This window comes from Colias croceus, chromosome 21 (genome assembly GCF_905220415.1).
Source record: "Colias croceus chromosome 21, ilColCroc2.1".
Classification (NCBI taxonomy): Eukaryota; Metazoa; Arthropoda; class Insecta; order Lepidoptera; family Pieridae; genus Colias; species Colias croceus.
In genome coordinates, this window is record NC_059557.1 from 6,173,834 (window position 1) to 6,186,286 (window position 12,453).

At 30.9% G+C, this 12,453-nt stretch overlaps 1 protein-coding gene across 1 annotated transcript in view; it reads right to left on the minus strand.

Annotated features, from left to right (window-relative positions):
- The window catches only part of LOC123701197 (synaptotagmin-10-like), an 89,733-nt gene that overhangs the window by 25,117 nt on the left and 52,163 nt on the right, over positions 1–12,453 (minus strand). The window contains exons 4-5 of the mRNA XM_045648595.1: positions 10,307–10,450; positions 1,817–1,939 (exon numbers count right to left, since the gene is read on the minus strand). Coding sequence (XP_045504551.1) covers positions 1,817–1,939; positions 10,307–10,450 — 267 coding nt within the window. The remainder of the gene's footprint in view (positions 1–1,816; positions 1,940–10,306; positions 10,451–12,453) is intronic.

Genomic DNA, 12,453 nt, shown 5'->3' on the forward strand with positions numbered 1-12,453 from the left:
GTAAGCGCGGGGACGGAGAGACGTAAGCGCGGGGACGATGAGCCGTTAGCGCTGGAATTGCAAGTTCGGAGCCTGTTCCGAGGCGAGGCGATTACGTTACTATTCCGATTAGTGTGCGTTGCAGTAGGGAGTTTAATACAAACCATTCTGAACGGCTCGAGGCGATACGGTTACGATCCCTTTCCGATCCCATATGTGTGCTGAGACCCATAATCCGCTATAGATTATTATCTACACGTAGGTATGTTGTATTATTTACGAGTATCTTCTGTTATTTGATATGAGACATTCGCAAATAGACTTGACGACTATAAGAAGACATAAATGACTTTTCCGTATCTTCTATAGTTTTGAAATATTCGGCATAACCTTTTTTGTCAATTTAATAGAGTTCAATATTAAAAACCATATATTCATAGGTTAGCTAAGGGTTAGCTATTTAAATATAAACGTTTACGTTTCAAAAGTACGTTTAAATAATAATCCCAATTTATAATCTAATTATCATACCTTCAATATACGACGAATTTATTCTATAGCGTTTAAAATTCATTAAAACTTTGCAATATAAAGGATTCACTTCACTCACGGATAATATGTAGCTTATCTATACATATAATAAATCTGTAGAAGGGTCAATTCTGTACATTGAAAATATTGAAAAAATAAATAGCAGGGGGTGTTACTGGATCAATACCAAGCCCAAATATGTGAAAAAAAATTTTTGTCTGTCTGTCTGTCTGTCTGTCTGTATGTTCAGGCATCACGTGAAAACTAATGGTTCGATTTCGATGAAACTTGGTATAATTATACCTTATTATCCTGGGCATAAAATAGGATACTTTTATCCCGGAAAAATACGTCAAAAAAAAAATCTTAATTTTTCTTAATTTTTCCGCGCGGATGGAGTCGCGGGCGGAAGCTAGTATGCTCATAAAAACGTTAAAGCCCGATAAGTGATTGAGTTTAATCTAAAGACTATAAAAGACTATTAATCTATCTCTGTGCTAAACTTTAATCCAGCCTCGATGAGCTATCCATCTATGCTCAGAAACATAGTTTAAAATAGTATTACAAAGTAGGTTTTTTGCTTTCTAAATGCGATTTATTCATTGTATCCTGACGTATCGAAAGCTTTATAAAGAGCGTAGTTACGGGGAGACTAAAGTAAAATAGAACACAAGAAAATATATGTTTATTGCTATGTATTTAATTTTTATATAAGAAGTTTCATCTGAAATACTTCAACGTTTATCCACTATAAAAATCGCTACATCATTATTATAAGGGCTCATTATATCTATTACATAATAGGTACTAAAATAAACTGTATCAAAAACAATGAGAAAGCAAAAAATGCTCCTCAGGGATCGTCTAGAATCTAGATAACAATTACAAATACTTGTTTATATTACGTTTATTGTGATGTCTGTGTTATTAGAAGTTGATTTGATATTGACATTATACAAGTTACAAATGATGAAACGGTGTAATCATCAATTTCATATTGTTGTTGTGTTGTGTACTTTTGAATATATAAGTTACTTCACGATGATTTAAAATGGCTCTGACGTGACTGGAATACAATTCTAATTACTTTACTATTATAAGTAAAAATGCATTTTATCTAATCTTCTTTTTTTGAATCTTGTATGGTACTAAGAAGAGGTTCTTTCAACAATTCGTATCATTACGTTTGAAATATAAAATGTGTTGCAGCTAATTAACTATATCACTGTGCCTTGTTTTTGCTGTAAAATCACACACATAGTCAAAGTCAAACATAACACATATTATAACTAAAATATTTCCTTACCTTCACAACCAAGGCTTCAACCTCCGAATCATACTTGAGTGCAAAGTGAAGCTTGCCGCAAAATTCCAAATCTCCACTGTCTGTAGATGACTGACGGACTAACTCGTTCTTATAGAGCTCCGGCTGTGGACAAACATAATATTAACTATATTATAAGTAACAATTAGTGATAACTGCGTTAAAAACAACCGACTTCAAACTTGCACTTGCAACATTTACAAATACAGACAAAAATTCTCATAAAATAAAAACTACTGGGCATATCCGAATAAAAATTTTATGGGACCAATTCGACACCATCCCGCATCGAACAAAAAAAGAATCACGTAAATCGGTTCAGAAACCTCGGAGTAATCGGTGTACATACATATAAAAAAAACATACCGGCCGAATTGATAACCTCCTCCTTCTTTTGAAGTCGGTTAAAAATAACCTCCTCCTTTTTTTGAAGTCGGTTAACAATAATGAAGATTTGAAATTAATAATAATAGATAGTGTTTTCAGAGAAGAGAAACAGATGTATAATGCATGTGTCCCTTACCCCACTAGGGGACATGGAATTCATTCATGGATTCATTTTTTTCAGAGAATAAAAATGCAATATGCTTAAAAGGAACACGAATGTAATTTTAAAATGAGGGCTTTATCATCACAAAGTTTAGAGTTTTTCAATATTAACATGTGTCTTTGTCTTTTTTAAGCTGCGCCATGCTATTTGTATTTTTACGGTCTTAAAATCTTTAAATTTATATAAATTTATAAATTTATAAAGAATAGAAAAAATTCGATCACGAGGCGGGACTTGAACCCTTTCTCTTGATTGATTGACTTGATCTTTACATTTCTTAATATGAATCGTGGAGGGTACGTTCTCAGTATTTTCTTTTAATTTAAATTTAAATACGTATTCTTCACACATTACATTTTTAAAATAACACAGAAAAGAAAACAAAGTAAAACGTTGCAACATTTTATATTGAATATTATATATTAAATTCTAAACCTTACTATAATGCCACATAAAATATAACTTTACATAAATTAGCTAACAACAAAAGACTGCATTTCGTGACTCAACGAAGAAAATTCAAATAAAATCTTGTTTCACGAAATAAAAGCATCTCGACCCGAGTATTGTGATTTTTGATGTAAGAGGTGCATTCTTTATAAAAATGAATCTTCAGAATGCGATGGTACCATCTGGAACTATACTTTGTTTTCTATAAGTTTTGTTCACTACGGACTTGCAAAATAAAATGTTATTTCTCATAAAATCGAAAAATGTTAAATAATAAATTACTATGCCGTTTTTCATTATTCCTTCTCATAATGGATGTCTATGTCGTGGTCATATCGTAGATTTGATCATTTCATGATATGAGTGGCCATTTCACGAAATGGTCGCATATCGTGAAATGGCCAATTTAGTTTGGCCACATCATGATGTGGTTTGGGCAGATCAATGATAAGAAATCGTTTCACGATATGGCCAATTAACGCACGGTTTTTTCATGAAATGACCAAAATTATTTGATCATATCGTAAAATAGTTACATTAATCGTTGGTAGAGGCGCTGCAAGCTCTGTGTTTATGTGATAAGATGGCGGCCGCTGGCGAAAATTAAATTATTCGCAGTTAAAAACTTCATAATTCGTTTAATAACAATATTATGAAGAAAGTCATAGCAAAGAATTTACGACGAAGAGGTACGAGTACCTACTATGGAAAATGTGGATATCTTATATGTATTTAAGAAAAAATGCGACTTAAATAAAATAATTTAAGAAACTACTACTATATTATTATAATCGTTTGTTTTTTAAAAAGCGATCCGCTTCTGGCACTCGCCGGCCGCTGCCGCGGCACGCTCGCTTTGCTCGCTCGGCTCGTGCGTTGTTTATCAAAGTGTAACCTAACCTAACCTAATTGTTTTCTATTGCAAAAACGATTCGCTTCTGGCATTCGCCGGCCGCTGCCGCGGCACTAACTTAAATTACATTAAACAAGTTTTTAGAATATAGTTATTCTGAAATTTTTTAATATTTTATGGACTCTTTATATTTTATACGATCTGGCCAAATGTGGATGACCAAATCGTGAAACGTTGACGATTTAACGATCTGATCAAACTATGTTGGCCATTTCACGATATGCGACCATTTCGTGAAATGGCCACTCATATCATGAAATGATCAAATCTACGATATGACCACGACATCTATATAAAATGGGCATAATTTTACCTCTACATTCCACTTATTCTGTTCGAAATTTAATTTAACAATAAACATTTCATCTTTATCCTCCACTCTCTGATACCACAAAATAGACATTTAAAAACATTAAATTAAAAAACCGTAAACCATATAGGAACAATATTAGCCTTGCTCGTGAATATAAAAAGGAATTTACGATAATTCCCGCCATTTCGTAAACAATACGCACAAAGCGTTATTTATGGTTTCAATAATAATTTTACGGTGTCTGCTAGTAGGTTAATATGTAATGAAAGACAATAAATAGCCATATTGTTTTTTATACGCAATTTTGACGTGACAACGTCTTATAATTCGATAAAGCCGGCTGCACGCACGAAAAAACATGACTCATGCGGCGTTACCTCGCTCTGACTCATCTGAGGCGTTCCATGTAAGGCTTGAAGTGCGAGCGAGAGCGCGGAACGAGCGACAAAGAAGCACAATCGGACGTTGTCACGTTCAACTATCGTCAGTAAACCGACTTTACAGACAACCAATTTTTCATCTCTGATCATCTACCCATTACAAGTATAATAATTATTGTACATCATTATTGTTTTTTCATACATTGTAACTAGGTAAATATGGGTTTGAATTATAAGAGATGACTTCGTTTGCCTTATGAAATAATGTTATTGATTTGAATGTTCCTTACTTTACGTAACGAAAATAATTTATTGTACCATTGTACCTATGTTTTATTGTCGTTTACAGAACAACACTATCTGTATCCATGAGCCAAAAATAAAAATATTATATGGATCGTATACAATTCGTAACTATACTAAATGCTATAGTAGATAATATTATCTTTATACAAAAGCCTATTTTATTCAATCAAAATGTCAATTTAATTAAATCACATAACGTAACTATAATAAAAATGACATCATCCGTCATAAACATCTGACAGCCGTCATAAACATCTGACAGCCGTCATAAACATCTGACGGCCGTCATAAACATTTGACAGCCGTCATAAACGTCTGACGGCCGTCATAAATTATATACTGAATAACTATTAACTAGAGCTAAAACGATACGTTTCAATTATTTAGATGATTCGATTTCTGAAACTTGCAATTTTAAAGTTTCTGCAAGGAATTGCTCCAACTGGCCTGTTGAATTCAAACTAAATAATAAACCCTATACTATCTTTAACATCTGGTTTCGTTTCTATGATAATATTTAATTTTTAATAAACACATTTAAATATTTAATAATTGATGGGTGATTATTGTTATAATAATATAATACATTTCCGTTATCATAACAATGAACATGAGATTGGAAAAATTTGACTAATAAACATACCTATATCATGGTAATGTGATGTATTTCCCAATTTTGTGAAGGAACAGAGGAAATGTAGCAAACTCATTTCTAAACAATTCTTCAGTTTGATTTATTGTGGTATCTAAGCAGTATTTACTTTGCATTTGTTGAATGATTGTTATTGTTTTTGGCATATTTAACACGAGAACACTTTATTTCGTTAATATTCGTACTTCACTATCACTATCACTATACGTATAGTATATAACAAAGTCGCTTTCTCTGTCCCTATGTCCCTTTGTATGCTTAAATCTTTAAAACTACGCAACGGATTTTGATGCGGTTTTTTTATATTTATTTAGATAGAGTGATTCAAGAGGAAGGTTTTACTATATAATTTATTAGGTTTTAGAAAAAGCGGGCTAAGCCGCGGGCGGTAAGCTAGTAGATAATAATATAATACATGACGATATTTTTTTCTTACTATTACATTATTTTAGCTAATCTACACTAATAGCAATACAAATATTAATATTTCTAGACGTTCATAAATATCTCGGCTGGCTAGTGTAACACTGCCAAATTATTATCTAAATGTCCTATCTCCATTACCTATTAACCAAACCTCGCCATTAGCGAGATTAATTTCTCTTTTTATATTTCAATGCCAAAGTAACACGCATTTAAGGTTGGGTTTCATAGAAACTAGAGCTTTTGAAACATAATTATAAATCTTAATAAATTCATTTCATACGAAATTTATATTTCATCGAGAGAATTTAATTAATCAGAATATATTACATTAGATTAAAACAATATTTAAACACATTCCTTCAAAACGTTCATCCTATCGACATTCGGAGAATGACTAGGAACACATTGCCAGTTACAAGAAATTCAAATTGAAATTAACATTAAAACAATACAAATACGCTTTTCTATTATATTCCAGGATACGAACAAGTACAGTTCTACCTATTTTACATTATAAATTCCTTCAAAACTACTCGTGTACACTGAAACCGTGTTTAACAAAAGAAAGTATTCTCACACATATTATCTTAAAGAGCCGACACATAATAGTGTAAGCTTAATGCAGCAATCTCTAAGAAAGTAGTTGTACAAAGTAGTTGTAAACAGCATCACGGAAGCCAGTGAACTGTTACTGAAGAATTACTTAAAGTGCTAAATGGAGTGGATATTTCAAATCACTAGCTACGACTTTGTACTCTGCACGCAACGAACCAACGAGCCGATCGCTCACTGCGTTTCACCTTCAGTTTTAATAGTTATTTTTTTCTGTACAACTGTAACGGTATATTTTATAGTTTACTAGCTGATCCCACAAACGTTGTCCTGTTTTTGCAAATTAGTCCGCGCAAATTTATCCCACGAAGGTTACAGGTCCGTTATGCTTGAGGATATGCTTTCGCATTTTATTAATTTTTAGCGCATATTTCTTGAATCTTTCCTTCGTAAGATCCGGTCCAACCGTTCACGCGTGATGATCCCAATTTCCCTTGGTCATCAAGGGAAATTGGGATTCATTCTAACGCAATATACTATAGAGAAATTAGGTTCTGAGACCACTAGCTAGGATTAGCGGCGACTTGATATTTTCGCTTGAACATTCTGCGAATAATATTATCAATATGAAATATTTCGTCTGGACTATAGTAAAATATTACAACGTCTTTCTGATTACTTCTTTATAATAACAGCAATACAACAATGCAAAGTTATACGGGTAGAAAAGGTTGAATATTAATATTTGTATGAAAACATATTTTACTAATACAATATCTAAAGACTTGTGTAATATGTTATTATACCTGAGAAGTTTACACAGTTCGGTTTGCAAGTATTTATATTTATACATAACGACTAAAGTACCTATACAACGATAGCAAAGTCAAAAACAACATAATGCGATAGTAATAAAAGATTAATTTTGATTAATCATGTCTGGGCGCGTCTTTAATAATTATACCTTAGAGTAACAGGTGTAGAAAGTACCATCTTAAAACTTAAAATGCACCCCGAAGATCGCACCATCGGTGCTTCACAAAATGTTATAAATTAAATAAATTGGCAACCTGTTGCTGCAAAATTTACAACCTTTCTGAAAGGATGACATTTTTGCGAAGAATTTCTCTCGAATTTTACTCAAACTTTTATTCATGTTGACAAGTTTATGAGAGTCTGTAGCACATACATATATTTGTGAAATTGTCGAAGAATTGAATTCAAAGAAGTTTTGTTTGAATGTGCGACACACGTTTTATGAAGCTCTGTCATCGATAGAAATACAGTTAAAGATTAGATTTAGTTTTTTCAATTGAGCTTAAAAGGTTACTTTTTTCTAGAAGCTGAGGACATGGAAATAATCGTTTGAATTCAAAAGATATGTAATATTATTGATACTACATATTAAGATAGTAATTTACCCTTTTATTAACCAAACTAATAAAATTCCTACTATGTGTATCTTAGTAAAAAAAAAAATAATTGTAGGAAGAGCACAGATTAAACGCTCTCTAAATGAGCAAATAAACAGAAATATCAAATTACTGAAGTTCAGACAAGTTATATTAATTGGAACGATGTAATTTACAGCGATATTTTTCTTCCAAAGAAGAAAACTTTCTATAAGTATTTTATGTTTGTGTAGTACGATATTTATCGACCGAGAAATATAATTTATAACATAACTTTGCCATTATGTAAACATCTTTGAAGGATTATTTAAATTCGTTGTTTTCTATTACATATAATAAATCTGTAGAAGGGTCAATTCTGTACATTGAAAATATTGAAAAAATAAATAGCAGGGGGTGTTACTGGATCGATACCAAACCCAAATATGTGATTAAAAAGAGTTTTGTCTGTCTGTCTGTCTGTCTGTATGTGAAGGCATCACGTGAAAACTAACGGTTCGATTTCGATAAAACTTGGTTTAATTATACCTTATTATCCTGGGCATAAAATAGGATACTTTAATCCCATAAAATACGTAGTAAAAAAATAAATCTTATTTTTCTTAATTTTTCCGCGCGGACGGAGTCGCGGCGGAAGCTAGTTAATTAATAAAATTATTCTAATTAACGATCACTTGTTTTCCACTTTCATTAAATGTCACATTTATCGTTTCTCAGGATATTTGAAAAATTAATAAAAGTAGTTCATAAGTCGGACTCTTATCTTATAATACTACTTAGTTGTGAAGTTTGTAAATTTTGATATTACAATTATTGAACAATAGATGATGGCAAAGAATCTTCCTCATCTTTTGTTCCTTTTGTTTGCCGTAAAATGTTTTAAGAACATTTTGATTTAAGTATAACAATTTACCTGTAGGTATTCGTAAGTAATTGTAACAATAAATATAACAAAACTTTCATTATTTTGAGCATCAAATAATTCACTGAACTAAATAGCAAGAAAATCACAAAACAAACAATTATTACAAAGTACATTAATCATAGGTCTAGAATTTCTAGAAATATAATATTTGTGGCAAAAACTAATAATGCTGAATAGTACAAAAAATCTCTAACTAATACACTCTAGCAAGGTACCTACCTAATCTTTTACTTGAAAATAAACGAAATGTCTTCAATTCATGGAGGTTTTCGAATTCTGAGAAACTGTTGAATAGAACTTTTAAATTGCTCAAAGTTGTCTATACAAACTTTTAAGCATTTATACTACGTAAGGAATAAACTTGAGTTGTCTCTTAGTAACCTGATAAGATCATAAGAGTTGATAAATTCGTATTTACTGCTTTGATATTTTCTATTTACAAGATTTAACACGAAGGGACCAACTTTGCACTTCGTTTTAAATAAATTTCTCAATTATTCTCGAAGACATTCAGTTTCAGGTTGTTTGACTCTTATAAAAATAAAGTAACACACGTTTAAAATATAATTTACTGAAAATAGCCGTTAATATATCTAATAAACTTAATATTATTTTTACTTCCATCATCCTGGCTCTCAAATTAATTAGCGGATAACATACGTTTTCACCGAAATTATTTAATTTGCACTATATTTCAAAGGCGAAAATGACCTAATTTCGCCGTAATATATTTTAATTACCGTCACAAGATTCCTCTAAGGAGCCATCTCAATAGATTTACGACGAAACTCCCGGTCATGCCCTTGCCTTTCAAGACAATAATCGCTACATTGTTTGGAAATGATTTTGTTGTCACACTTGTAATACTAGACACAGCGTTTATTCAACTTTAATTCTTACAAATAATAGTAAATGCGAAAGTTTGGGCGATAGATATTGTTTTTCGATCACACGAATCAAACTGCCGAAACGGTTTTTGGTGAAACTCGCTACGAACTTACTATGGGTACCAAAAACTGAAAAGCTGTACCTTATAAAGTATAAAATATAGATTTATAGATTTACTGTCGCAGTTTTAACAGATTCTTTCAGTTATAGAGATATATATATTAGATTGCACGTATTTTAAAGTAAATTTATGCTAATATCTATAACTTGGTATTGGTAAGAGCAACAATACCGCATAATTCAACGTCGAACTCAATAGCCAATTATATACCACAATCTATATAACTACATACCTTTCTTTGAGCATTTATATGTATAAAATGATGTTAGTTTGTTATATTTCAATATATAGTTTTATGTTATTTCTAGAATAAGAATCCATCAGAATATTTTATAATCAAGTACAAGGATAATTTATCAAATATTTTGAGACTCAATCGTACAACAACTTGAAATTTGACTTTTTTAATGATTATAGCAGAATAATTTGAGAAATTAAATATCAGACTTTTCTCCATTAAAGGACAAGATCAAACACCTTTTTTTATTTCCATTTGAATCAACACATTTAAAAATAAATAACTACATATTTTTTTGATTGTGCGCCCTCTAAATAAATAAAGATTTAAAAAAAATGTACATTACCTTTATAAGTCCAATAGAAGAATCAGCTCGTTCCAGGCTACAGATGCTAAACTGTATGGAAGGCAGGTCCAACCGATGGGATAGTTGACGTTGGAAGGTCTGATGACGGTCTGGTACGATTGGCAGCGTCGTTTGTCTGAGCACCTGTTAACAAATAGTAGTTCATATTATATGTATTAACTACGTGATTAATAAAACAACATAAGATCTTGAAAGGAAAGCTTTTTGCGCTCCGCTCCTATTAGTCATAACATCTTGTTTTATCTCAAGTGTACAGTATATTACTCGATAGATTGACAATTCAACACCAAAAAATAAGTTTTCAGTTGGTATGATGAACCAATTACGCGTTTAACCAAACAAACTCAATTCGTGAATTTATTTTATGCAAACGTTGTCCTGACATTAACTTTCGGCGATTCATTTTTATTCATATAGATTATTACAGATAAAATATGAGAACACATTAAAGCTTGAGATATATGACTACCCTCAAATTTTATTCATTTAAATTGCCAGATCAAGCGAACTTTATCACAGATTACATTTTATAAAAATGTAAACTTTAATTAAATTGACACGGAAGCTGCCAACAAAATTTAATCTTGCCAACGACGGTTATAAATATTTTAATCAGATCGGAATACTAACACTCTGAATAGTGAATTATGTAATAGAATTTTGCCGCCAATTTCCTATCAATTACGTGCTACAGTTACGTGTTTATAATTTAAATTACATTTGGCCAGATCGTGGAATTACAGATGATGTGAATACTAATCAAAGCTTCATAATATTTCATATATTATACGATACATTTGAAATAACATAACTCATATTTTTTAAAGTTATTTAGCTATAGATATAGTATGATACAGATAAGAAAAAGTGGATATCAAATTTTCGGTACATAAATTATTATATTAATAATATCTTTAATAATATATTTAATTCTTAAATGGAAACAGAAAAACACTAAGATAATAAAAAGGCATACCTAAACCTTGGCATTATGACAAAGAGAACAAATAAATATTACAAGTAATTAAACAATAGAACAATACATATTTGCTTATTACTAACATTAGAATATAGAATTATTCTAATCTCTCCAAATGGAATTCTCCATTTAAGAATTAAATATATTATTAATGTAATAATTTTTGTACCGAAAACTTGATATATTGAGTATTTACTCAAAGGACATAATATGTAATACGAACAGAGGCACGAGCAACGGCTTGTATTAGATACATCGTAGGTTTATATTATCTAGTACATCGATCCAAGGCCTAATTCCCTACCTAGGTCTCGTTCCAATCTGCTGATGCAATAGGCTGTAAATCTTGTCCTATCCTTACAGGTAGGTAGGTAATATGTTTTTTAATAACATCGTCTTGGCTGTATCTAATCTATTTTGTCTATATAACTATATAACGTTTTATATTATGCTTTTTAACACACTTTATTATCTTCATCTGTATGTTTGTATGTAATCGAGTCCTTTAGACTTTATTTTGACCCTAAACGGACAGATTTAATTCAACTTAACTTTGTACACTTAAGATCGGTGACAATAATTTGTTTAACTTAAGCGTTTTTTTTACGTGTAGTGTAAATAATATTACAAAGAGTTCGTAACCTTTAATATTTCACATCATGTTCCCAAAATCAGTGACAATTTAATTAAAACTCGATAAAGTTCGCATATTTCGTAGAAACGGCTTTATGGGTCACATGTTGTGGCTTAACATTTTACTTTATTCAATTGTTATTTATTTACATTGTATGTTTTAACTTTATTCTCGGAACACATTAAGGGCTGATTTTTCAATCCGGTTAAAAGTTAAAACTAATTCATCGAATAACGTATTAGACTACCATTTCAAAAATATATTCTAATTGTCCGTATTAAACTTAAGCTAAAGAGTGACTATAGCTACTTTTACTTTCATTATTTGTATTTATTTCGTATAATTTACTATATTGTATTGTTTCCTTATTAATCACTAATGCGATTCCGTCAATATTTTTACTTTCCTAGTAAAGTTATTCGTAACATATCAACTCCAAGCAATTAGTAAAAAAGGCATAAATGTCTTTACTTCATTGTTGAACATTGTTTCATATATTTCCAATTCAGTGAA